The following is a 27,938-nucleotide window of genomic DNA, read 5'->3' as shown; positions in this document are numbered from 1 at the left end:
CCTATGCCCTGAGTTACAGGGTCTGGTAAGGTGGCCCAGTACCAATTGGTAAATGCACCTAGGGTACATATCGTAATTTAGAAAGAGAACAGCCAGGCTGTGGGTCTGATTGGCAGGCCCACAGCCAGAGAAAGTCGTAAACCAGTGAAACAAAAAGCAAAAAAATCTGGGTGATCATAGGATTGCAGACCCTACTCTCCTACATGACCCCCCCCCAAACGTCGGAACAACTAGCTAACCTTGACCAGGTGAGTCTTCTTGTTCTAAGTGGAAATATCTGGAGAGCCCATCGGCATTGCCATGATCAGTACCAGGTCTATGTTCCACTGTGAAGTCCATCCCCTGTAGGGAAATGGACCACCTAAGCAGTTTGGGGTTTTCACCCTTCATCTGATTTAGCCACAAGAGGGGCTTATGGTCGGTCTGAATCTTGAAGTGAGTGCCAAACAAGTATGGCCTCAGCTTCTTCAGGGCCCAAACCACAGCAAAGGCCTCCCTCTCGATAGCTGACCAATTCTTCTCTCTAGGGGTCAGCCTTCTGCTTATGAAAGCAATGGGCTGGTCTTGACCATCAAAATTCAGTTGAGAAAGAACAGCTCCCACACCCAACTCAGAAGCATCTGTTTGGACAATGAATGGTTTGGAGTAGTCCGGACTCTGGAGGATAGGCGCCGTGCACATGGCCTGCTTTAGGTCATCGAATGCTTTTTGACAGTTCGCTGTCCACTGAACCTTTTTTGGCATTTTCTTACTTGTCAGTTCATTTAATGGTGTCACGATGGAGCCATAGTTCCTGACAAACTTCCTATAGTAACCAGTCAGGCCCAAGAAAGCTCGAACCTGAGTCTGGGTGGTTGGAGGAGCCCAGTCCCTGATTGACTGTATCTTGCTCTCCAGTGGCTGAACCTGACCTCCACCTACAAGGTGGCCCAGGTATACAACCTGTGTCTGCCCTATCTGGCACTTGGTGGCCTTGATAGTGAGGCCTGCTGCTTGCAGCGCCTCCAATGTCTTCCGCAGGTGGACCAGGTGATCCTCCCAGGTGGAGCTAAAGACAGCAATATCGTCAAGATACGCCGCACAGAAGTCATCCAGCCCAGTAAGGACGTGATTCACCAACCGTTGGAAGGTGGCAGGTGCATTTTTCAGACCAAAGGGCATCACCACGAACTGATAATGCCCACCAGGGGTTGAAAATGCCGTTTTAGGCTTGGCGTCCTCAGCTAACCTGATTTGCCAATACCCAGCTGTCAGGTCAAACGTACTTAAGTAGTTGGCCGAAGCCAGCCTATCAATAAGCTCGTCTGCCCTTGGTATTGGGTGGGCGTCAGTCTTAGTGACTGCATTGAGACCCCTGTAGTCTACGCAGAACCTCATCTCTCTCTTACCACCCTGGGTGTGAGGTTTCGGCACTAGAACTACGGGACTAGCCCAAGGGCTATCCGAGGGTTCAATGACTCCCAGCTCCAACATTTTCTGCACTTCACTTTTGATGCAGTCTCTAACGTGATCAGGCTGCCTGTAGATCTTACTCTTTACGGGCAAGCTGTCACCAGTGTCGACCTCATGGGTGCACCAATCGGTCTGACTGGGTGTCAGAGAAAACAGATGTCGGAACGACTGAAGAACCTGTTTACAGTCGCTCTGTTGATGTTCGGAGAGGCTGCCACAAAAGACAACACCATCTACCGAGCCATCGTCAGGATTCTGAGTGAGCAGGTCGGGGAGAGGGTCACTCTCCTCTTCCTGTCCCTCATCTAGGGCCATGAGCAAACTCATGTCCTTCCTGTCGACATATGCTTTTAGCCTGTTGACATGAAGCACCCTGTGGGGGCTCCGGGGAGTTCCCAGGTCGACCAGGTAGGTGACCTCTCCCTTCTTCTCCAGGATGGTGTGGGGCCCGGACCATTTGTCCTTGAGTGCTGCTGGGGCCACTGGCTCCAACACCCACACCTTCTGTCCGGGCTGGTAAACAGTCAAGACAGCCTTTTGGTCATGCCAAGCTTTTTGGAGTTCTTGGCTGGCCTTAAGGTTTTCGGATGCCTTCTCCATGTATTCAGCCATCCGCGAGCGGAGGCCGAGCACATAGTCCACTATGTTGGTTGCCGGCTTTTTGAGAGGTCTCTCCCATCCTTCCTTCACCAAACACAGGGGTCCCCTTACAGGATGCCCGTACAAAAGTTCAAAAGGGCTGTAGCCAACCCCCTTCTGTGGGACTTCTCTGTAGGCGAACAAGAGGCAGGGGATCAGGACGTCCCATCTACGCCGAAGCTTTTCCGGTAGTCCATGAATCATCCCTTTTAGGGTCCGGTTGAATCTCTCAACAAGCCCATTGCATTGTGGATGATAGGGTGTAGTGAACTTGTAGTTGACACCACATTCCTTCCACATAGCAGTTAAGTAGCTCGACATAAAGTTTGCACCTCTGTCGGAGACGACCTCCTTAGGGAAGCCCACTCTGGAGAATACTCCAACCAGGGCTCTTGCCACAACAGGTGCTGTAGTGGTCCTAAGGGGAATAGCTTCAGGGTACCTGGTGGCATGATCCACTACCACCAGTATAAACTTGTGCCCTGATGCTGTTGGTGGTTCCATGGGACCGACGATGTCGATCCCCACCCGTTCAAAGGGCACCCCCACCACAGGCATTGGTATAAGGGGGGCCTTTGTCGTGCCACCTGACTTACCACTGGCTTGGCAAGTGACACAGGAGCGGCAAAACTCCTTGGTATCCTCATTCATGTGAGGCCAGTGAAAGTGCGAGACAAGCCTGTCCCACGTTTTCGTCTGGCCTAAGTGACCTGCTAAGGGAATCTCGTGGGCCAAGGTAAGTAGGAAACCACGCTGAGACAAGGGGACGACCAGCCTCCTGGTCATGCCAGGCTTGGGGTCTCTTGACTCAGTGTACAGGAGTCCATCTTCCCAGTATACCTTGTGGGTACCTGTGGCGTTCCCAGCAGCCTCAGCAGCAGCCTGCTGTCTGAGGGGTTCAAGAGAAGGGCAGTCTAACTGGTCCTTCCCCAGGTCTTCCCTTGAGGGTCCCCCTGAGCCCAAGAATTCAACTTGATCAAGTTCGAACTCCCTAGGCTCAGTTTCCCTCAATTCCTGTAGGTCAGCCTCCTCTGAGACTTGATCCTCGACCTGGGGCAAGGGGGAAGGCGCAGCCTTAACCCTACTGCTCTTTTTCTTGGGAGGTGTCTGGTCCGTTGTTCCAGGATCCAGCACCTGTTCAGTGGGGCATTTCCTGACCTGTGACCTAGTCACAGCGAACACATGTGCTGGCAAACCTAACATTTCCATGTGAGTCCGGTGCTCCACTTCTGACCATTGTGACGACTCCAAATCATTGCCCAACAAACAATCCACTGGGAGGTCTGGACTAACTACAACCTTCTTTTGGCCAGTTACCCCTCCCCAGGAGAAAGCTACAATTGCCATACTGTGATTGGTAGTGACATTGCTTGCATTGGTCACCAGGAATTCTGTACCTGGCATGATCTGTCCAGGGTCCACAAAGTTAGGCGTCACCATGGTGACGCTGGCACAAGTGTCCCTATAGGCCTGAGCCATCTTTCCATTTATGAAAGGCGTCTGTCGGTATTTGCCCAGCGTATTGGGACTTATGTCAGGGGACACGTCCGCGTCCCCTGTACTGACAAGGACAGCCTGAGTGAGTGTGCCAACTAAATTGTCACGCCCCTCAGATCCCAGGGTTAACCCTACTAAACCCTTGGGAGGCGCACTACCACTGCTGACTGTACTAGGGGGCACAGGTGCCTTAGGGGCTGCAGTGGCAGGAGTCTGCCCTCCTCCTTTCTTGGTGCACTCACTAAACCAGTGAGATTTACTTTTACAGTACTGGCACCATCTTTTGGATTGGCCTTCTTTCTTCTTTTGGGGAGCCTGACCCCCACCCTCTTTGGGTTGTTGGGGACCTGTCGAAGACTTCTGGTCATTTTGTTCCCCCTTAGAATCTTTACCCTTCTGGTCTGCTTTCTTCTGACCACCTTGATTCTGGCCCTGGTTCTGTTTAACTCTCGTACGAACCCATCTGTCTGCCTTCTTTCCCAATTCTTGGGGAGAGGTCAGATCCGAGTCGACAAGATGCTGATGCAACAACTGGTTCTGACAATTGTTTAAAATTTGTTCTCTCATCATCAAATTATACAATCCTGCGTAATCAGTAACCTTACTGCCCAGCAACCAGCCCTCAAAAGCCTTAGTGGCACAATCGACAAAATCAGACCAGTCTTGAGCCTGCGTTTTCTGGGTATCCCTGAACAGCACCCTGTACTGCTCAGTGGTTAGGCCGAACCCTTCAACAAGTGTATTCTTCAAGACGTGGTAATTATTAGCGTCCTCTACCCTTGTGGTGAGGAGCTTGTCTCTTCCTTTTCCTTCAAAGGAGAGCCACAAGATAGCTGCCCACTGACTCTGGGGAACGCCTTGCACAGTGCAGGCCCTCTCCAAAGCAGTAATCCATTTGTGGATGTCGTCCCCTTGTTTAAAGGGGGGCACTATCTTCCCAAGGTGTTTCGTATCGAAACTCTTTTCCCTATTACTAGGTACATTGCTGCCACCAGTGGGGATTGCCCCACTTAACTGTTGCTCTCTAGCGAAAGCAAGCTTTTCCTTGGCCAGGGCAAGTTCTTCCCTTTCGATCCTTAGATTAGCTGCCCTTTCCTTCGCTTCGTACACTCTCCTCTGAGGGGACGTCATCCCTCTTTGAGAAGAGTTGTGAGAGCCGTTGGTATGAAGGGATCTGCCAGAGTCTCTTGACAGAGATCGGGCTCGTCCATTCCCCAGGTTAAGCGGAACCGACAGCAGCGCCGGGGTTCCCCCAGTACCACTATCGTGCCTGCTTAAGTTGGACCGTGTTAGTCTGACGACTTCTACCTGTCCCTTATCTGCCTCGTCCCCAGAGAGATCCTCATCCTCGTCCTCCTCTCCCTCTTCGTTCTCAGTTACGAGGTGGATGAGGTCAGGATCATCTCGGGTTCCCTCGAGGGGAGGCATGTCTCCTTCTGGATTAGAAGAGCTACGAAGTTTCTCAGCTCTCCTGGCATCATAAGTCTCCAAGAGACCAATCAGAAAGGACGTTGTGGGGTTAGACCCCTGCTGAATCTTCCGGGAGTGACACAGTCGTCTTAACTCCTTGAAGCTCAGCACAGTATATCCTGAAGGGATGACCTGTGGAGGGTCAACTGACACAAGGGGAGACTCAGAGTTTCCTCCTTGGCCCGACATACTGTTTCTAGTGTGGTGTAAGTGATGCACCTACCTACACTATGTGTTTTCCTACTGATCCCTTGCTAAGAGTTGTAGCCAAGGTGTGCTAAGCCTTGAGGAGCTACAACAGCTGGTTCAGTAGAACTCAGAGTATTCTAAGCTTTAGTTATATGTACTAACAGTACTTGCGCGATCTTTCAACAAGATATTCTTAGGATACGTGTGGTAAAACAACAGCAAGCTCAAATCCCACCGCTGCCACCAATGTGAGAAGTTGGCCCGATATGCAACGTTCGCTATTCTAGCGACCGCTATGTATCGTTCCAATGACCCTTATGGTGTTTGGTTGTAAGTCAACCTATAGACCAGCTATCCTAGTAGCGTGGATACGAGCAGTCTAAGGCTAAAGACTCGAGAGGGCGCGTTAAGCCAGCTGTTTACCACACATGTACCCCTTGAACACCCAGTGAAAGGACACCACACAAGTGTTATGAAAATAAACAGTATATTTATTAAGAATCACAACAGCCCTGTACTCTTTATGAGGACAGGGTACTTAGCACAAACCAAATCTCTTTAGCAAATACTTTAAGTGCACAGTTAAAACAAGTGTCCGAGGACACGGAAAGGTTTAAGGCAAGTCGGAAGCGAGGGACTCGGGACCCTAGAGTAAGGAGGCTATGCAGGCACTGAAATGCCGAGTTACCTAGCCACGAGGGCTGCGGCTGCACAAGTCTTACAGGCGTCGGGGTCTTTGCTGACGAGCCAGGAGCCGGAAGAAAAGGAGTTGCTGGCCGGCGACCAGTGCTGAATAGTTCGTAGAGATCCAAGCCTGGATCGGAGATTGAAGAAACCTGAAAGCAGAGGGGACCAAGTTCGTACTACTAGCCAGTAGTCAGAGGGTACCAGGAAGGCACCAGTTGGCCGTCACCTCGACCAGGTGAGTGGGCGACGCTAGGCTCTGCAGTCTCACGGACCAGGAGGCGTTGTCGGCGACCACGGTGGAGGTGCGAGCTGTCCCACGACGGATGTCGCTGTCGGCGTCTTGAGTGGACCAGGAGGGTCCGGGGTGCTTCTCGAAAAGATGGAAGCAAGGGCCAGTCTGGAGCAACCAGACCGGCAGTGATGATTCTCGGATGTCGTCACAGAAGGACACAAGCCAGCGGCTAGTGACCAGGCAACGTGTTGAGCAGCGAGCAGAAGGGCCCCACGCAGATCGTGGAGATGCTGGGGGACTGCACTTCGGAGCTGGAGCGGCTCAGGGTCGGGGCTTCTCGGACCCCAGAGCACTCACCAGAGAGTTACCTCGATGGTCGTGCTGGTTTTTAAGAGCGTGCAGGTTCTGATGATGGCCGGTCCCTCGAGGTCTCGTCGCACCCACAGGTCACAGCTGAACTGATGACGGGGGTAGAGGTCAGAGGTGCCAGGGAAGCCGGTTCTCGTCGAGCTGGGCCGTCGGATTCCTTGAGGAAGGACTTACAGCAAACCGCAGAGTTCTTAGATGGTGCCCGCTGATGCAGGGTGACTACTCCTTAGCCACAAGGGAGAAATCTTGAGAAGAGTCTTGAAGTCCTTTCGTAGAAAGTATTCTTGATTCAAAGATGATCTAATTTGGAAGGGTCCCCGCTCCGGCCTTTATCCTAAAGAAAGGGGCGGGTACATGACTAGGTCCTGCCCTAAGGGTGGGACCAGGAAGGGGGGTAGTTACACCCCTCTCCCCTGCCGGACTTTCCCCAGGCCAGGGCTGTCGCCCCTGGAACTGGTTCTAACCGGCAGATGCGTAGTGAGCACAGGGGTGCCACTCCGCAGTCACCTTCTCGCAAAAGCCCTACCTACCCAGAATACACAAACCCTGTCTGGGACGGTGCGAACACCGCCCTCGACAGGAAACCCTTTGTCCAAGCGCTCCTCGCTGGAAGGACTCCCAGCAGCAGGAGGTCAGACTCGTGTCTGTGGTGGCAGCATCCATTTTGTGGAGCTGAGGCTTTCGTTAACTTTAACCGGGGTTCACAGTTACGTACATGTCGTGTCCCTCTAGAAGGGCGGAATGCTAACCTCGTCGCCAGAGTTGGTGAGAGGGCAGCATCCCGATTCGTATGACACCTTACTCGACATGTCTTGATAACGCGACACCGAAGTTACCGATGTGGCACGCGTTACCATGGAACAGCCATTGGGTCTTTTCTCCGCAAGCTGCAACCGGCTCGGCTCGGGCCAGAACACAGTTCACGCGAGCCCATGCACTCTGCCTTCAGGATTGTCAAGGCCTGCCATAGGAGTGACTGATAGGGACTCGGGTGTCCATTGTATGGTTAGATATAGAGCTACTATATCTAAAGCAAAGGGTGATTACACGACTTCGCCCCAGCTGTCATGCAGCCAGTTGTGTCAAATTTAGGAGGCCAGCCAGGGGTGGCATAATACATGCTGCAACCCCTGGCGGCCCTGGGTACACCTATGCCCTGAGTTACAGGGTCTGGTAAGGTGGCCCAGTACCAATTGGTAAATGCACCTAGGGTACATATCGTAATTTAGAAAGAGAACAGCCAGGCTGTGGGTCTGATTGGCAGGCCCACAGCCAGAGAAAGTCGTAAACCAGTGAAACAAAAAGCAAAAAAATCTGGGTGATCATAGGATTGCAGACCCTACTCTCCTACACTAAGTTCCGGCGGATTTGAACCTTTCACCCACTCCAGACATCTATGGGAGTATTTACGGGAGAAAGGGTCTGTGCGAAAAAGCACGACTGAGTTACTCTAACGTCTTGCGTTAGTTTTATCGCCTTACCAAACGTTGGGCGCCATGTAGTGTAGTTCCTATTTTCCCTATAGGCCCTGCGCATTGGAATAACATAAACAGCAGTTTAGACGTAGGTCTGAGGTCTTCTAGGTCTCTACTGACTATGTTAGACTTAATTTAGGTTTGCGCCAGCTAGCTCAGAGGTACCTGGAAACTTTCTTGACTGAATAGGAAGTGATCAGCTTCCCTGGCTCAGACAAGAAGGGATTCAGCTTCCGACAACCGCATAAACATGACAACTTTGCTCCCTCAGAATATGAGTCAATCTCTAGAGTCGTGTGAAACAATAGACAGCTATTTCACTCAGTCAGTTGTGCATATTTAATTTCACCAGGGTGCAGAGAATAGAGAGACGGGCGTTTTCAATAAAAGGTATTATTTATTGAGCAGTCTTCCTTCTCATGCAAGAGAAATGAATTGCCACAATTGCAATACTTATTGTGAAGTAAAGTACGTACAGTAAAAGGAGTATTATGAAATAATACTGTAAAAGCATTGATATGGTTTCTTAGCCATAAGACACTTTAAAATGGATAAAACATATATACATATATACATAGGCTAACGTGCTCAACTGGTGCTTCTAAAATACGCCTACCCCGGTGTACCTGACCTAAGCCTAATACGTGGGAAGGAGTAAGTAAGTAGCAGTTTAAGTTAAGTAGGTTTGTTGCCAAGGATCTGTTCAAGAATTCTCTCTAAGGGTTTAGTCAGCACTGTACCTTGGGAATAGAATGTAGGAGGTCTGGTATCTCCCTCTCAGGACCCGATATCCCAGTCACCCGCAAGGGTAGGCTGGAAACGCCGGAGCTGGATTTTCTCGGCAGGAGAAAAGACAGCGTCTTTCTCAGCGCGTCAAAGAGGAGGGGCATCGTCCGTGGGCTTCTCGCTTCTGCTGGGCTCTCGGAAAGTAGATTAGCTGCTCTGCTCCAGAATCGCCACCGTGTGTTTGCTTAAGGCAACGTTGGTATATTTATACCTGAAAGGTGCCGAGTTTGACGTAAGGTTTGGACATAAGACGTTTAAAGATGTCACTAAGAACTGGCCCTTCTTACAATGCTCGCAGGAGTTCTATTACAAATCAAAACAAAGCAAGCGGGGCTTTCCCAGGTTGCTGGAGGTTTGGTGTGTCAAAAGAACTCGATGTGCTCTCTAGGAATCTAAGGAAGTAGCTTCTGCCATGCCTTGGGCTGCAGGGGCGATTTACTGAAATATGGATCTGATTATTATGCTATTATAGGGATATTATTGATTATAGCCGTATAGGGGCATAAAGTCACAATATTGAATCGGGTTCCTAGATAAAACACATCGAAATCCCAGAATATCTTTATCTTTGTCTGAACAGCACAAAGCAAAAATAAAGATTTAGTACTATTCAGTTTCATTCAGTTGTGAGACATCCACCCATGAATGCATTGCGAGATATTTTGACCCAAACTGAGTTGTCAGACAAGGGGGCAGTGGATTTTAAGGCGAGCTATGTGCATAAACGTGTAGTTTTACACTTAGCTGACACAAAACCTTATGCAAAAGTTTAACATAAATTTTGAAAAACAGTAAGCGTAGCCAAGAACCCGTCCATACTATAAATTTCATGAATGAGGGAACCAAATAAAAAATTCTGCTGTGTATTTGTTCAACATAAATTAAAACTTGGACACTGCTGAGATTAACACTCCGACCAACTCAATCAAACCTGATATCAAGAGCGACTAGTTAAGGTTTCAAAACAGACTCGAGACATGTCAAGCAGGATCAGCAGGGCTGTGTCGCCGAAATGTTTTTATTAATTCTTTAGTGCAAGCATTCATCTTAAAGAGACACAAACATAGGCTTGCTTGCCAGTCACTCAGTCAGAAAAATGTATCTCTGTCAGCAAAATGTGTTAGTGATTAATTAAAATCTTTACAATTTAAATCAATTTCCTAGCAACTCACATAATAAGACCTTCATTAGGAAGACAGGAGGTTTTTTTAGAAAGAAAAAATGACAAATTCCAACTAAAATACTGATATAAAAATGCATTCATAGCAGGCAACGCCACACGTCCACATGTTTTCAATTCATATTCATGTAGTCATATAACTAATGCATAATTGTCTGCAGTAGGGTGTCAGGTAGGATAACTGGGAACATTCATTTGTTTTATGGTAAGGCGCCATGTTGGGGACCCATAGCCTCCTGCTGTGGTGGAGGCTTGCACCTTTGCAAGTTTAAGCCTGCGCTTGCTGTCTGGTCACACAAATCCTTTATGCTGCAGGTGGCCATTTTAGGCTGGATGCTGGAATTGGTACGGTGGCAATCCCAAAAGGTAATTGTACCTTGGGGCAACCACCATTTATTATCACTTGTACTCTCCTCCATATCGACAGTTGTAGTGATGCCCAACGCGTAAAGTTATTTTCTTTTTTAAGCATGATGAAGCAGGCTGTCTTGTGCCATATTCTCTAGGCCTTTATTGACATGGACTCTCTGGTAATTCAAGTTGGGTATCAACCATTTGAAACAGTGGTCATCTGAAGAGGGCCTTGTCATACTACTCAATAGAGGGAGAATGTCACTTTTGTCCTAATTAAATTTGTATTCTAAGAATGTGGAAAATGTTTCAATCGACGACATTAGTCCCTACTATGGACGTGTCATGGCCTTTAAGAGTAAATAATTTATCATCTGCATAAAACAGATTCGGGTCCCGCTATGAAGTCTATGCCCCTGATGGTGTCCTACAACTGCGTCTGGATGGGGCTCTAGGGCGACGCAGAACCGTATGTGGAGAGGGTGCATCCCTGTCTTGTTCCACTTCAAGTATGGAATGAACCAGATCGGACTTCTCCACAGTCAATCCATGCTGCTGGTTCCATATGAAACCATTTCATATTCGCTAGAAAATCTATGCCTATACCCGTCCTCAACAGGGTTCCGGACAGGAACATCCATTTGACCCTGTCAAACACTTTTCATGTCTGGGTTGTCTTGACCTGCCAAAAGATGTTGGTTAACAGCCTGAAGTGTTTCCTAGATGTCTTGCTGGGTAAAAATCCTACCTGTGAAACATGGATCAGGCTTCATAAAATGTTAATAAGGCGATTCACCAGTACTTTCGCAAGTAGCTTTGTGTCTACATTGATTAGTGATTTTGGAAATCGGCCTGTGATTCAAGCCGAGTAGGGGATCCCTGCCCAGTTGTGGATGCAGTGTTATGATCGCTCTGTTGACTTCAGACATAAGCCTTCCTGGCTTCTCTGCTTCCTTAGAGATGACATGCAGGACTGATGTGATACAGATTTTAGTGATTCCCTAAAATTCTCCTTTTAGTTTTCCTTCTCTAGGAGCCTTACAGTGAGGTAGAATTGACATTACTACTACAATTTTCTCTTGTGAAATTTCGCTTTCAATAAGGATCTACCTTCATCAGACTGTGTGGACATCATAACTCCTGCTAGAAAGTCATTTTCAGCCACTGAGGTGTCTCTGTCATCCAAATTACAAAAGTGTCCGCAAATGTTCTCCCTAGGTGTTTGGGATGGGTGCCTAATGTATGTCAGTCAGGGGTACAATACAGAGATTACAGTCTTGTAATTCTGCTGAAGTTGTGCAGTGAGGAGAAGCTGCACTTGGCACCATTTTACTCACACACAAGTGCATGTTTCGTTTTATTTGTGAACAGAGCGTTGAGGCCAAATTTCTTGTGTTTTAAAATGGGCTTTAGTTCTGGCGTTGGGTTTGTGTTATACCATGGAAAGAGCCATTGTATATGGTGTTTGTTGACTTGTGATCTGTCTTTGACAGTGTCTCAAGGCATCTGCTATGGATTTCCCTCCACAGTACGAACAGTGGTGACAGCAAAAAAAATTATGGTAGTATGCCAGGTGTTTTTTTTGGGCCTCTCATGTGTTTGTAATTATTCTGCCAGGCCACTGCAACCGATGCCTTTGCCCATTTATGTGAAACGTGAATGTTCTGTGTATGTACCGCACGTCTGTGTGGAGAGAATGCATGTGGAGAGTGTATGACACCTCAGGCTGATGCCACACTGGCTTCCATTTTGTTTGGCTGTACTTGAGCGGAATACCCAAGATTGAAAATTGGAGAGAAAGTCTAGCCCTCAGAAGTGAATTGCTGGGCTTCCCCCTCGCAACATTTTTTATGGGTCAAACCAAGAAGTGTTATGGAAGGAGACAGGGACTCTATGAAGCTAGGGAGTTCCATCCCCGAGAGACATGCACCTCATATGCGTGCAGCCGAATGGATGTAAATTATTACAGAACAGAGGAATTGGTGTTGCTATGTCATTATCATACTTGGCACAGACTCGCTCTGTTCTATTTGTGTTGAAAACTAATAAAGAATTAAAAAAGAGGGGCAACCTCCATTGCCTTTGTGCTTCTGTTTTGGTGTGCTCCTGAGAGGGGACTGCTAGGTCCCCCAAGCCTGCCAGCTCCCATTTATGACATAGACCAGTGTGCACAGAAATAAAAGTGCAAAACTGCCCATAAATTGTCATGTAAATGAATACCTGAACTACACAAAGGATGTCTGCAAGATGGGACCGAAGATTCCTGCAGTTACCAAGATTTCCTGACCAGAGCCCTGGGGTCCCACACCAGTAGTCAGGTTGCTTAGAGTGCAATGTCAGGATCAGGACTAGTAGCCTATGGAATAAGTCTGCCAGGAAAGGCTGCCTGGACATGCTGTCAGAAAAAGAGAGCTGACTGGTTGCTGAGGAGAGACCTGGCAGTTTGTCACAGCTCAAATCCGTCATATGATATAGAGAAAAACCTGCACTGCAGTGCAATATGTGAGTTCTTGTCTGTCCACAATGCATGGAAAACTGCATCAACACCCGAAGGAGAAGGGCACTGTGATTGAAACGACTAAGAAATATCAGATCAATATATGATGCACAAAAGCAGAGGAGACTGTTTTGTGCTGGATGCACAATATGGAGGGCAGCACAGATGTTTGTGTACAGGCACCCTATTCAGCCGCTGCCTGCTGACAAACTTGACTAGGTTGAACTACTCCAACAAGGACAGACAGGTACAGTGACATTGGAGCCCAGGAGGGTTGGGACAAGTGCACACCTACATGGAGAGACAAGCACTGAGCAAATAATGAAGGAAACTGCAGGAGCAGTCCCAGCTGAGTCCCACTAAGATTCTCTTGCAAGGCCAAGGGCCTTTGGACTCCACCATTACCAACTGTCTCTGAGAGTACCAGGAGTACTGTTCCCATAGGTGTCTCTGAGATATGCCATCTGTTTATTATGAAGCAATACCAAAGGGGATGATGGACGGAGCATTTGAGCAAATCAAACACTCATCCCCAGTCAACCGATCTGGGTTTAACCCATCATCATTCTTTAGCTCACTCTACCACCCCAGTTCAGACATGGTCATATGCAAATCAGTCTGATTCTGTGCCTCATGGGAACAATCCAGCCCGAACTGCCAATCCATGTCTTCCTTGGACCGGAAACAAGCATCCTGGGACCGGTTTCTGGCTAATTAGCCGTCATCAGCCCGGCTAGCTTGACTCCAGTGGCAAAGTGAGCAAGGGACCCACGTCTGGGCATACCTTTCCAACTTAGGGCGAACAAAGTGATACCAAAGGGGATGATGGACGGAGGTGGGGGTGGGGGGGGGGTAAGGAAAATACCAGTGGCATCTCAGCTTCTCATTCGGAGCTGCCAGCTGTTACTAACATTTTGCCACCAACCCAGGCATCATCTTTGAGTCAAATTCTAAGTGCATTAAGCCCCACGGTGAACGTTGACTGTTCAAACAGGTTTGCCACTCTTGTAGATCTGGAAATGGAGACAGTCCTGGCCACCTATGCCCCCATCTCTCTCTGGTGAATGACAAAATTGAAGCAGTTTCTGCAAGTCAAATCCACTTACTAAGGGGCGAAATTGATAGCTGAAGGGGAACGTAGGAAAAGTTGTCTAAGGTCTTCATTGAGAAAATGGATAAATCATCAGACATAGTCACTAATTTAACCAATGCCCAGACATCTACCAAACAACAGGTTTCCCACAGTACAACGTACTGCTGAGACATGTTAAGTACTCAACCTAACACCCTACATTTGAGATTACAAAACCTAACAGGCAACCATAGGGTACCTAGGGATTCAAATGGTGAAAAGTATAGGTCTAATAGTAGTGGTCCATTCAATAAACCTATATTCCCCGGCCATATACAGGATGTTCCACATAGCTCTTCCACTCAAAGAACCCTGATTAATACTTTCCCTATCACCTGTAAGCCTATTGATATCTATTTGCTAAATGTGCCCAAACTCCTGAAAGGTGCTTTTGAATCTTCTGACTCAAGGATCAACAAAGTGACACACCGGCTAAAACACGTGATGTAGATCGATAATTAGGGAAGACATACTACAGGTCACATGTATCAGCTTGAGGCAGAGCACATGTGACAGCATTGGCCTCAAACTGAAGTCTCGGACTCTAATAGTTGAGTTAATATCATTACAGTTAAGGTTTTGGCTGCAGGCCAACTAATTAATACATCTTAAATATAATATCCCCCACAGCCAACCAGTGTCCCCATCTCCCGCACCCCGTGAAAGATCTGAGTGCCCTAGCCTTTGGCTCCTATAGCGAAGTTATCTAATCTTTCATAGATCTGCTGATATCAACCATGCCAAAAGGACCCTTTCTCAGAGAATGTCAAAGTAAAGTAATCTAACAAAATGTACCCATGGGAACCAACTCAATGACACACGGAGCTCTAGCAGAAAGGAGTGAGATATCTATGGCCAGGAAAAAGTATAAGTCCACACTGCTGGCAGCAAAAAAGAGATGGGGTCAATGGGCTGACCTTACTGAGGCACTTGATATCAAAAACCTCAGTCCTTCTGGAAGTTAGTGGCTGACGGTACACGTACCGTTGATGATCACCTGGAGGTTGTTGTACAGCCTGATAAATGGGTTACCCACTTTACGTCACTTTATAAGGAGGAGGCTCTAGGAGGGCAGTTTGATGGGCCCCAAGAGACTGGGATTGTATTAATGCCCCCCCAACCCTCCACCTACGTCATGAGTGTGGCCCATCCAACCAGGGACTCCCCCTGTTTTACCCTAAGGAAAACAGAGAATGCCCTTAAACAAACTAAGAAAGGAAAGGCGCCAGGACTGGGTGGTATTCCAGGAGATCTGTTTCTATCTAAACCTGGGATCTGGGACCCTTACCTTAATCACCTGGTTAACGCCATTGTGTGGCAAAATTACACCATCCTGACAGGGCACTACTGTTATCCCAATCTATAAAAATGGGGGAAGGGACAAACCATCAGACTACAGGCCTATTAGCTTACTGGATAACAGCTAAAAAGTTTTCTGCAGACGTACTAACTAGGCTGCAAACTTGGCTTGCCGACAACCATATCCTGGAAGACGCACAGGCAGGCTTCAGGAACAAAATAAGCACAATTGACCAGTCCTTTCGTTTTATTGTTCTGTGTTGGAAATTTGTCACCCTAAAGAAAGAACACTTATATGTTGCCTTCCTTGATCTTCGGTCAGCTTTCAATCTGGTCCCTAGGGATAGGCTATGGAGGGTGCTGGGTAGCTATGGATTCCTGAGGTCTCCTTTGGATTCTCAGAGTATTGCATATCGACACTGTTACTAAGGTGGAACAAAGTTGGCAACCTCACAGAAAAGATCCCCATCAGAAGGGGTGTCAAACAGGGCTGTGTACTTGCCCCAACTTTATTTGTGTGTTGATTAATGGGGCAGTTAACCGTGTCTCTACAATTATTATTATTATTTATATGGCGCACAAATCATCCCCAAAGGGATCTGTCAGCGCCCGTGATGCAGACAGCCATGTAAAGAGTCAATACACTAGAATAGCCACGTTTAAAAAATGTTCTTAAAGGCCATAAATGTAGGACAAAACCGTAGATCTTCTGGTAGTGCGTTTAGGGGCAACATGAGTGAATGAACGTCCACCCATCCTAGCCTTTTTAACTCTAGGAATTTGGAGGGTCTTATGGCCACTAGATCTCAGCTGACGGATTGGGGTGTACCATAATAATTTTCTCCTCAGATATTCTGGTCCTAGACCAGCCAGGGCTTTGAAAACCAAACAAAGGAGCTTGAAGACTACTCTTTTCCTCATTGGTAACCAGTGCAGCTCGTTCAATATTGGGGCAGAGGGGGTGCATGGAGGTTTATTGAGAGCTAGGCGGGCAGCCGTGTTTTGTACGACTTGTAATTTGGCGAATAAATCTTTCCTCATCCCTACCAGCAGGACATTTCCATAGTCAAACCTGCTGACTAAAAGTGCCTGTAACAGGACTTTTCTGGTAGAGAGCGGGATCCAGGGGAAAATCTTCTTTAGCATACGGATTAATCCAAAACATTTGCCAGATAGAGTTTTCACATGTTTCTCCATGGATAGTTTAGAATCAATTAGCACACCAAGGTTTTTTACCCAATTCTTGGGGCGGGGGGCTTCTCCCAGCTCCTCCGGCCACCAATCGTTAGTCCATATCCACTCGGCTTTCCTGAACAGTAGGATCTAGGTTTTATTTGAGTTCGATTGCAGGAAGATATGTTTCATCCATGCCGCAATTGAACATGATACCCCAAAACGTGCTGGTGTCCCTGTCCCGATCCTAATGTTTGCTGATGACATTCTACTTATTTCCATAATATGGATGTGGCTGCAGAAAAAACTGGATTCGTTTGCAGCTTTCTGTAAAAACAGTGGCTTAGAAATAAACCCCAACAAGGCCACATTTATGGGGATTAATCCTCATAGGTCCTTTAGAGGAAAAATGATAATCGAAGATTCCCTGATAGAGCAGACCATTCACTTTGATATTCTGGGCATAAGGAATGCCAGATTTTCTAAAATGCGGGATGCAAATAGATAAGAGTACGGTTGAACTAAACCAGTGTGCACTCTTAATCAGAAAGAAACACAAATCCACGGCAGGAGGGGCCGTGCCACCAGCCCTAAAAATCTATCAAGCTACCACAGTGTGGGCTGCCCTTTAGGGGGCAGAGATGTGTGGCTCTACTGATGCATCCATACTATCCATTGAGGAGAACAAATTTATTAAAGGTCTTCTCAATTTGCCGCAAAGTGCCCCATTGGTTCAGTTGCGATTTGATCTGGCCCTTAACCCCATCTACTTGGTATCTCTTCTCACACCATTTTTATATTTAGTGAGGGTCTACCTCAGAATGAACTATTTGCAGAGAGGCACTCAGGGACCTGATTAATTGTGATAAACGTGTCAACACTCCATGGTTGAAGCATGTCAAAAAGCAGTTTGAACTGCTTAATCTGGGAAATGTATTGATAATTCCAGATGAAGTCACTAAAGGTGATAAGTTGCTCTTAAATAAAATGTACTAGGATCCGGCTTTGACTAGAACCTGGGTTGAGCACAGGGAGGGGTCCCTAACAGGGCAATTCCTGCTTCAGAAATGTTCGCCCAGTTTTGAAACCTATTCGGACAAGATTTATCTATTTCCAGTACAGATCTGGCACCCCATCCTTAAGATCCTTCACCTTGAGAAGGTGCAAAACAGAGTGTGATCTAGAGAGCTGCCCCTTTTGCCCGTCATCAAAGAAAACAGTGGCCCACTTTCTGCTTTTTTGCCGCAGATACTCTTTTATACTCAAAACAATGATAATTGCATTGTGCAAGTTGAAGTGTAGAAAAGTGACACGAAAGAGTCAATACTATTTGAGGTTTCACGTTTCATGTGTGGGGCTTGGTCAATACGAAGAAAAAGTTTAATACAAAGGAATCTGTAACCATTATTGCTGCTAACCATGTACGAGGTATACTTCTTACAAATTCAGTACCGATAGCCTAAATTGTTTTTAACAATTGATTTTTTTCTTGCCTCTTTTTATGTGACCATATGCAAATTAGTCTTGACCCTGAGCCCCATGGAAACAGTCCAGACCGACCTGCCAGGCCAGGTCCTCCCTGGACCATAAACAAGCATCCTTGGACCGGTTTCAGGGTATATCACCCTTCATCAGCCAGGCTAGCTTGAATCCAGTGGCTAAGGCCCACATGCATCAAGCTATTTAGGAATCGCAAACGCTGCGATTCGGTAAAATCGGCCGCTTGCGATTCCTAAATACCTTTTTACTATGCATCAAGCATTTTTGGAAAAATCGCTATTTTTTGCGATTTCCAAAAATGCGATTGCTTTTAAGGAATCGCAAATTTGCGATTTCTTAAAAGCAATGCATGATTGTTTTTAAAAATGCGAATTCGCAATTATAGGGGGCAAATTACCACGAGGGTGAACCTCGTGGTAATTTGGGAAAAATGTTTAAAATGCTCAAATTAGCATTTTAAACACTGTCATGTTACAGACACACATGTCCTTAGGACATGTGTGTGTGAAACCTCCATTTTAAAATAAATTTCAGGGGTGCAGGGGGGTCCTTTGGACCCCTCCCTGCACCCATGGAATGCATTAACATTTTGCGAATTCCAATTTGCGAATTCACAATTCCCATTGATTCCTTTGGGCCTTTTGGCCCGTAGGAATCAATGGGAATTGCGAAATCGCAAATTGGAATTCGCATAATATTTGCGATTCGGTAAAAATTGTGATTTTTACTGAATCGCAATTTTTATGCAATTTAATTCATGCATCCCGTTTTGCAATTCCTTATTTGCGATTCGGTAACAATCGCAAATTAGGAATCGCAAATTCGGACTTTGATGCATGTGCCCCAAAGTGAGCAAGGGACCCAGGTCTGGGCATACTAATCCCACTCAGGGCTAAAAGTGTTATAGCAAACAAATGATGGACAGAATGCTGACAATGCAAACATTCTCCCCAGTCAAAAAATCTGGGTTGAATCCATTGTTCCTTTGCCCACTACGCCGCCCCAGTTTGGACCAAGCTATATGCAAATCAGTCTTGACCCTGTGCCCCATGGGAACAGTCCAGTAGGAACTGCCAGGCCAGGTCCTCCGTGGACCAGAAGCAAGCGCCCAGGGACCAGTTTCAGGGTATGTCACCCTTCATCAGCCAGGCTAGCTTGAATCCAGTGGCACGGGGAGCCCTTTATAGTCTAGTTTTAGGTTACTATGGAGGTTTATGTTGATTGAGGTAACTGTTTTCCCTGAGGTCCCCTACCAGCCTCATCACATTGCTTACTGTTTATCATAATGTTTACATAATATATTTGACTGCTGTATGTTTTATTTATCATAATGTATTTATTGCATCTGCCCTTTTATAGTCACTAGACTGAAATAAAGTAGATTGATTGATTGATTGATTGACTGCTATATCATGTTTGTTGAGTTCAGAGTCTCCAACCCAACTTCACCTCCCTGAGTAAGCCTTTCGCTGCTCAACTTTGCTAGTTTTAGTGTCAAGCGCTGAAGAGATGTACTTTGGCCAATAGTGAGGATAAGCCTGGCACACCAGTGGTAAATGGATCTGATTCAAAGTAACTTATTCCAGTAACCCCTGAGCTCTGGGATTCCCGAAAATGTCCAAGAGTGTCAATACACATCTTTCCCCTTGTGTTCTTCACAAAGTTAGGCAACGCATGTGCAAGAGAACCTTGCCTAGAAGATCTAAATAACCATCTTAATAACTGTGCGTATTAAGCTATCTTACACCTTAACTTTCCTATGGCCTACCATTCGTACAGACATATGTACTATACCTAAAATCTATCTGTGATTCCAAAAAAACTGCTATCTCCTAATCCCTTAAAAGAGAGATACAAATATCACTATGGTGCCCATTCTCAGTTGACCTGTAACGGGAGGGGAATATAACAGTCCAGCAGTTACCAATTCCAGCCAGTGTCTGCACCCCAGTTTTTTGTTTAGCCCAGTTTGTTCTGGAACACAATACAAGGCAGAGATCACGTGTATTGTTCTGAAATGGTGTCACAATAACATTAAGAAATGGAGTCCATGCATAATCGCCAAATCAGTTTGCATGAAGGTGTCAACATTTGTCTGTGAACGTTGTTGTTGTTGCTATCAAAGATGTTCCTTGAAGTGAGACATTAGAAACAAATATGTAATCATTCTCTGGTAACAGAAATGTGTGAATGTTGCAGTGAATAAATATGAGTGGAAGTGTGTCACAAGCCTGCAATCTACATTGAATGAATGTGAATTACAGGTTGGTTCCTGCACTACAGGTGGACCTGTGGCAGCCCAGCAGCATATCCTACATCTCTGAGGGGACCCTTACTGATGTCCATGTGTCAGTGAACAATTCACAAGTTCTTCTGGCTTACCTACACCAAGCAAGCATCCGATACAAGTGAGTTTCTCTTCTTACAATTTCAGCACTCCGTCTGCCTGTACAAGACACTATTCCCCCTTGTAATTTTACTTCATCCACAGGGGATCTGTCATGTTTTGTCAATAACCTGGTTAGAAACAAAGCTTAGTGCCGGAATTTATAATTGTGCATATATTCAATTAAGAAATGACTGAGGTGGGTGCTTCGTCATTATTGTTATGTTACTATATGTGGAAGAATATTTTGAGAATTTATTTTTTGTCCAACTGTTCCAAAAACATGTTTGGTAGTGTATCACAATTATTCACAAAGAAGGGAAATCACACACCTCAGTCAATTATTCACAATATAATGAAACTATCAATTACATTTGGGTGCATGGATATTTAGTTGCAAGGAAATGGCTTTATAACGAAATGTTAGTGAGAAAAAAAATTGTAAAAAACATAAAGGACACAAAAAATGACTTTACAAACTGAATATGCAGAATCCAACATATCAAAAAATGTAATATAGAAGAGCACAATAGTGACATAAAATATGTGTGACAGTTACACATTAAATCAGCTGTCCCATATTGAATTTGTTTGTACCGTCATTTTGCCAGTGAACTGTAATTAAAAGCTTGTGATGAGCCCCAGTGTGTATCACTGCATCAATCCAAAGACAGCGCTGAAAAGGACTCTGCAGCCCATTTTGCCTCCTTGTGACCGCAGCGGCCTTTGAGAAAGAGGGAATCTCGAAACGCATCAGGCGGTGGTCCGCTGCGACTCTTCCACGACCAGATGGGCCGCTTTGTATTTCTGCCACAGGTTGCCCTTCATGGAATCATCACACACGGAGAGGTATGCACACAAATTACCACTGGCAGCAAAGAGGTCAGCAATGCTCCAGACCCTTCAATTGCCATACGCGTTTCAAGCATTCACTGCCCTTGTTCACTGGCACAATGACGGTACAAACAAATTCAGGATGGGTCAGTTACACATTAAATCAGCTGTCCCATATTGAATTTGTTTGTACCGTCATCTTGCCAGTGAACAGTAATTAAAAGCTTGTGATGAGCCCCAGTGTGTATCACTGCATCAATCCAAAGACAGCGCTGAAAAGGACTCTGCAGACCATTTTGCCTCCTTGTGACCACAGCGGCCTTTGAGGAAGAGGGAATCTCGAAACGCGTCAGGCGGTGGTCCGCTGCGTGTTTAAATGCCGGTGTGCGAACTCTCACCAATAAAGCTTTGAAGTGGGAAAAAGCTGTCTGTGGCTCGAGCGCTGCTCAATTTTTGGACATCCCACAGAGCACGAATCTTGATGCGGTAGTCCTGCCGCCGAGCGAGCGCCATTCCAAAAGAGGGGGCCACGGAGTCCAGATGATACGGGCTCAGAGTGGAGCACAGACTTTGGATTGATGCAGTGATACACACTGGGGCTCATCACGAGCTTTTAATTACTGCAGGACATATGTGGGGCATTATTTAAGTAGGACTGCAGATTCCAGCATGCAACGTGAGTCTCATTCAGAGCGGCCAATCAGGACCCACGACAGCGCTGAAAAGGACTCTGCAGCCCATTTTGCCTCCTTGTGACCGCAGCTGCCTTTGAGGAAGAGGGAATCTCGAAACGCGTCAGGCGGCGGTCCGCTGCGTGTTTAAATGCTGGTGTGCGAACTCTAACCAATAAAGCTTTGAAGTGGGAAAAAGCTGTCTGTGGCTCGAGCGCTGCTCAATTTTTGGACATCCCACAGAGCACGAATATATATATATATATATATATATATATATATATATATATATATATATATATATATATATATATATATATATATATATATATATATATATATATATATATATATATATATATATATTCCAAACAACCAGATGGGTCCTTCCGGGATCTTTCCTCCCTCGTCAGGTGGCGCATAAGTCCGGCGGACCTCAAAAGCCGAAATTTTTATCAATCCACAATTTTGCTTCAAAGCATAATGCGCACTCAAGGAGTTACAACCACAACTGTTTTATTCCTGGTTACACGCTACGCATTTCGACACTGCTCGTGTCTTGATCACACGTTAAACAATTCTGCTATGGTAGCCATGTAATATACAAACACAAATGAGGCAAAGGTAAGGTCATGTGACTAGGATCGTAAACATAGCCGCCATCTTGTAATGTAGTGAATCTCATCAAACAAGCAGTAAATTTACATCAATCATAGTAATTTCTATAGATTTATCATATCTTTTCACATTGTTGTGACTTTCTTACAACCAAACTTATTACTGTCTTTTAGAATTCAATTCTGTGAAATTCTGTGTACATAAACTTATTAAAACCGTTCATAATTTTTTAACGACTTCATAGTTGTACTGCGATACGGGGTTCATAATTATGCAAGCCCTAATTCCAATTCAATTGCCTCTTGTATTTCAGAGCCTGCAAAAGTCATACTTTACAATAACCTGTGTGTTATTTGTCCTCGGTCTAGTGCCTATTTTAATTACAACCAAGTTCTCTTTTCATTCTTAGTAAGACCCCGTTTACATTGCTCGAATGTTTCGAAAAAAGTTTGTTTCACATTACCAGATTGGCACTATTCAAGACCATTTGCCCCAACTAATTCAATTAACATGTCCCCTTCCAATAGCAGATACAAGTGCACAATAACCTGGTGAAAATATATATACATATAAGGCGAGAATCTCTTACATTCAAGTGACAAAGATTTGATAGAGAAACCATGAAGTAACCGTGTTGGATGTGACTTCTCCCTTTCATATCTCCTATAAAAATATATATAAACATATATTACAAGTGATTCAATTACATAAGTGAGTTCAAAAAGTCTTAAAAGACTTTGTGGGGAAGGGGGGGGGGGGTTTCACACAGGTTTTACAGTACATCAGTCTCAGAGCAAATCCAATCATATCTACTCTAAATGAACCCAATTAGATTAGTTATCATGTAAATGTGTTGCTAGTTCCTCGTCTAAATTGTGGCCCCAGGAAATTGTGGATTTTTATATATATATATATATATCCAGCTCACGGTTTCTGCCAGACTTGTCCACAGAAAGAAACCACGCACTCCGGGGGTCGTTTTCAGTAGTTTATTTTCGGGTTTGTAACAGACGCGTTTCGGCGCTCCGCCTTCCTCAATGTCACAAACATTGATGGTGAGCGCCATGTTTTTGTTAGCGTGCACACGTGATTTTTGGGCGAAACAAACAAGGGACAATCATTCATTCCTCCATATTGGAGATATTAACAGTAAACGACATATTGCGAGTCACATTACACTACAAGGGCTGTCCTGCTTGATTACGCCCCTGAAATGCTAACAATAAATCCCGGCATATTGTTGACATTTGTGGTTTGAATGCCGCTAGGATTACGCGCTAATTCACTCTCGTATTTAATGGTATCCAGCCGTGAATCGGCATAACCTCTATGTACTGGCACATATTAGATTACCATAATTAAATCACAATGTCAACAATTAACAAATCAATGTGCTGAGCCGCAAAAAATGCCAGTTAAAGACCATATCGCCGTGGATCGGCAAGTCACCCTTGAATCATTTATGTTCCGTCCCACTATTTAAACTATAGTCAACAATATCTTTACTTATTCTCAAAATTCACACTTCTGAAGTTCCACAAAAAAGCAAAGTCTAACGAAACAGAATACTATTAAGTGAACCCATTATCGGTGACTTATATTTCGTAATCATAATTGCACATGGTGTTCTAATCCCTTTCTCTTTATCACTACTATATTGCAACCAGTTTTAAATCATATTATGTATGTTGCTTCAACAAGCCTAATAGGTATCGCAGATTCAGTCATTTCAGATGGCTTATAGCTACATTTATACATATATATACATTTACAGTTCTTAATTCATCATAGATATGTATATTACAATAGCTTCTTTTCTTGCTACTGGCCTATATGAGAGGCCAGTTCCTCACCCGCATTCAAGCCTTTGGGGTATTTTGTCATTAGATCAATAATATATCGAGACTCCAGTCTTCTCAACCTTTGCAGTCTATCACCACCCCTTGGATTTTCTGGTATGTGGTCAAGCCCAAAATATTGCAGTTGGTTTCTATTGCTTGAGTGTTCCTGCTGGAAATGTCGAGCCACGGGATATGACTGGTCATTTTTGTCGATTGCTCGTAAATGTTCTAAAATCCTCAATTTCAGGGGTTTGATTGTACTCCCGATGTACATTAATCCACACGGGCACTTAAGACAATATACTGCGTAGGGTGTATTACAAGTGAGATATTTGTTGATTGTTCTTGTTATCCCTATCTCCGGAATCTCATAACTTTTTACCCTTCTGCTATGTGCACAGGCTTTGCAATGGTAACATGGGTGGAAGCCCTTTAAGTCTGCGAGTCTGTTAGTTTTCTTTTCAACTTTCTTTAAATGACTTTGAACCAACATATCTTTCAATGATCTTGATTTCTTGAAAGTTACTAAAGGGTGCCTTGGAATGTCATCCTTAATGCAACTGTCCGTTTTTAAAATGTGCCAGTTCTTTCTCATCATGCGTTTTAAATAATTTGCTTCCGCCGAATAGGGGGTTACCAGCCGGAATTTACCCTGTTCTTTCTTGGCAGAATGATCTCGCTCTATCAGTAGATTTGATCTATTCAGTGCATTCACCTTTTGTAACGCACTCTGTAGCGTTGACATTGCATATCCTCTTTGTGAGAATCTACTGATGCATGCTGATGCTGCAATCTTGAAGTCTGAATCTCTAGAACTGTTCCGCCTCAGCCTGAGCAACTCTCCATAAGGTATACTTTGTATTAATGCCGGTGGATGGTTACTTGTGGCATATAGTATTGAGTTGCCCGCTGTACTTTTGCGGAAGAGAGCTGTTTCTATGTTGTTATCTACAATGAATACTTTCAAATCCAGGTATTCCACACAAGTATTACTTATAGTGCCACTAAATTTGAGATTCATATCATTAGTGTTGAGGACATCTATGTAGGCTTGTGCGGTGTGTTCCGATCCTTGCCATATTATAAACAGATCGTCGATATAACGACACCACTTGATCACACTGCCTTTTTCACCGTCGATCTCCAGCGACCTGGGTACTTGCTCCTCCCACCAGCCCACGAATAAATTCGCGTAGCTGGGGGCAAAGCAAGTACCCATCGCAGTTCCAGACACTTGTCTGTAGTAGACGTCCTCAAATAGAAAGATGTTATTTTTTAAGCAGAATTCTACAAAGATTGCCAGCATCTGATTGTGCTCTAAAAACCTCAGTTGTCGTTTTTTCAAGTAGTGTTCCACTGCTCTGATGCCTTTCTCGTGACTGATGCAAGTGTACAGGCTTGCTATATCCAATACTAGCATCCTGTAATTGGAGTCCCATTTAATTTTAGCAAGTTTGGATAAAAAATCCTTAGTATCCTTCACATAGGAATCCAATTTCTCCACCAGCGGATGAAGGAAGTGATCTATGAAAGTAGAAAGATGTTCAGTTAGGCTATTTTGAGATGAAATGATCGGTCTGCCCGGTGGATTATTGCAGTTTTTATGAATCTTTGGGATGTGATAGAAGGTTGGGATGGTTGGATTGTTACTCCTTAGGAATAAATACTCCTCCTTGCCCAGCATGTCTTTGCGGTACCACTCCGAAATCATTGTATCATATACCTGTATGCTTGTCATATACATTTCATTGGAGGACCGTTCATAGTTCATTGCATTGCTGAGTTGTTGCATTGCCTCTTTGCAATAATTATCTCTGGTTTGAAGAACAACGTTCCCACCTTTATCTGAAGGCTTGATTATCACGTTCTTATCTTGCATTAAATCAAACATTGCCTTTCGTTCATCTGCATCCATATTACTGTGTCCTTTACTCTTCACATCTTTACTACTTTTCATTCTGAATCTTAGTAGATCATTGGTCATTGCCTCAGAGAATATGTCTATCGCATCCAATGTTAGTTGCGGGTTAAAATGAGATCTTAGTTTGTATCCGCTTTCCTCCCTTTCTTGTGGGATGCCCATAGTTGATGCTCTGGTTGTTTCCTCCTCGGAGGTGGATGGGAGTTGACTGCCATATTCTTCTAAGGCTAGACTCTGTGCTATTTGCACCGCTGGTAGATCTGTGCCTCTTAGTGCATCCGTCACAGACGCTCTTGCTTGTGGTCTTAATACATTTTGTAGGGATGGTCTTGTTTTAAAATACTTGTGCAATTTCAATCTTCGGACGAAGTTGAAGAGATCAATACGCGTTTGCGTGTACTCTAAATGGCTGGTGGGGCAGAAACTAAGACCTAGGCTTAGAACTTTCTTCTCGGTATCATTGAGGATTCTTGGTGTTAGATTTATGACAGTTATACTTTCTACTGTACTTTCTTGCGATTCACCCAGTTCGATCTCTTGGGTCTCCCGCGTCCTCTTCCGCCTGCTGCCCCCCCCTCCTCGTCTTGTCTTTCTTCTTCTCGTTCCGGGGGTTTGTTCTTTCCTCCCCGTAGCCATGTATACTGTATTACTTGGTATTCGCCCTGAAAAGGTGTCAGCCCAGATGTACTTGCTTGGCCTCTTTCCCTCGTTGTTGTTTCATCCGCGGACTCATTTTCTGTCGCGCTGGATTCCGAGGTTTCTATTCTCCGTGTCTGTGCCTGTCCTCTCTTCTTGTTAAGCTCTTTTCTTGGAGCATCAAATTTTCTCGCAAACGTGAGAACCCGGCCCATGGAGTAGTCTCTTTGATCGCGGTCAAATTTCTCCTGTTTCCGCGTATATATATATATATATGTATATATATATATATATATATATATACATACTGTGTACAAATATAAAAAACATTTATAACTAACAAACCTACATTCAAATAATATATATAATTGAAAATAAAAATATACAAAAATGGATACACAAATAATAAATTGTTAATTAAAAATTATTACTACAAAAATAAATACTAAAAATAGTTTATACTAAATTTAAATTTAATATTGAAAAAATACATATATACACATATGTAGTTTGCAGTTTTATATATAATATGCATATATATATCATATATAGCATATCTATGCATATATAGCACATATATCTATGCTACATGTATATGATATATATATATTTATATATATGTAACAATCCCTGCTACCTCTCGCCCGGAGCCCTGTACTGGATACCGCTGCGCAGGAAGAAAAGAGGAGACCTCAGGTGCAGGTGAGCGATAGATTTTATTCCCTCGAGGAAGCGGCACACCACAGCATGACGTTTCGGCCTTCACAGAGGCCTTGATCACATGACGCATGCTAGGGAAGAGGCAATTTTCAAAGTGCTAGTGCTCTGTGAGGTGCAAACACATTGGTAGGTTAAGGTCACATGTCCTGCAGTATCATAGACATAGACGACAGATTGTAAGCAAAACGCATCACGGGATAATCCCTGACTTCGGCCCATATTGCAGGATACAAATACTGGTACTTAAAGTGCAAGTGCTGTATAATTGTTGTAAACAATGCATACTAGGAGTCACTGGGAAATCAAATAAATAAATAGTGCAAATTTGGGCAATAATGCAAACTATTGGGTAAAGTGCAAATAGTGTCATGCGAATAGTTTTT

The 27,938-nt window shown here is 44.8% G+C and overlaps 1 protein-coding gene across 1 annotated transcript in view; it reads left to right on the top strand.

Annotated features, from left to right (window-relative positions):
- The window catches only part of CPA6 (carboxypeptidase A6), a 509,933-nt gene that overhangs the window by 295,897 nt on the left and 186,098 nt on the right, over positions 1–27,938 (top strand). Inside the window, exon 3 of the mRNA XM_086918015.1 lies at positions 20,212–20,336. Coding sequence (XP_086774141.1) covers positions 20,212–20,336 — 125 coding nt within the window. The remainder of the gene's footprint in view (positions 1–20,211; positions 20,337–27,938) is intronic.

The sequence above is a fragment of the Lissotriton vulgaris genome, chromosome 4_1 (genome assembly GCF_964263255.1).
Source record: "Lissotriton vulgaris chromosome 4_1, aLisVul1.2, whole genome shotgun sequence".
Taxonomy (NCBI): domain Eukaryota; kingdom Metazoa; phylum Chordata; class Amphibia; order Caudata; family Salamandridae; genus Lissotriton; species Lissotriton vulgaris.
The sequence above is the reverse complement of the archived record's forward strand: the minus strand, read 5'-3'. Positions and strand labels throughout refer to the sequence as shown.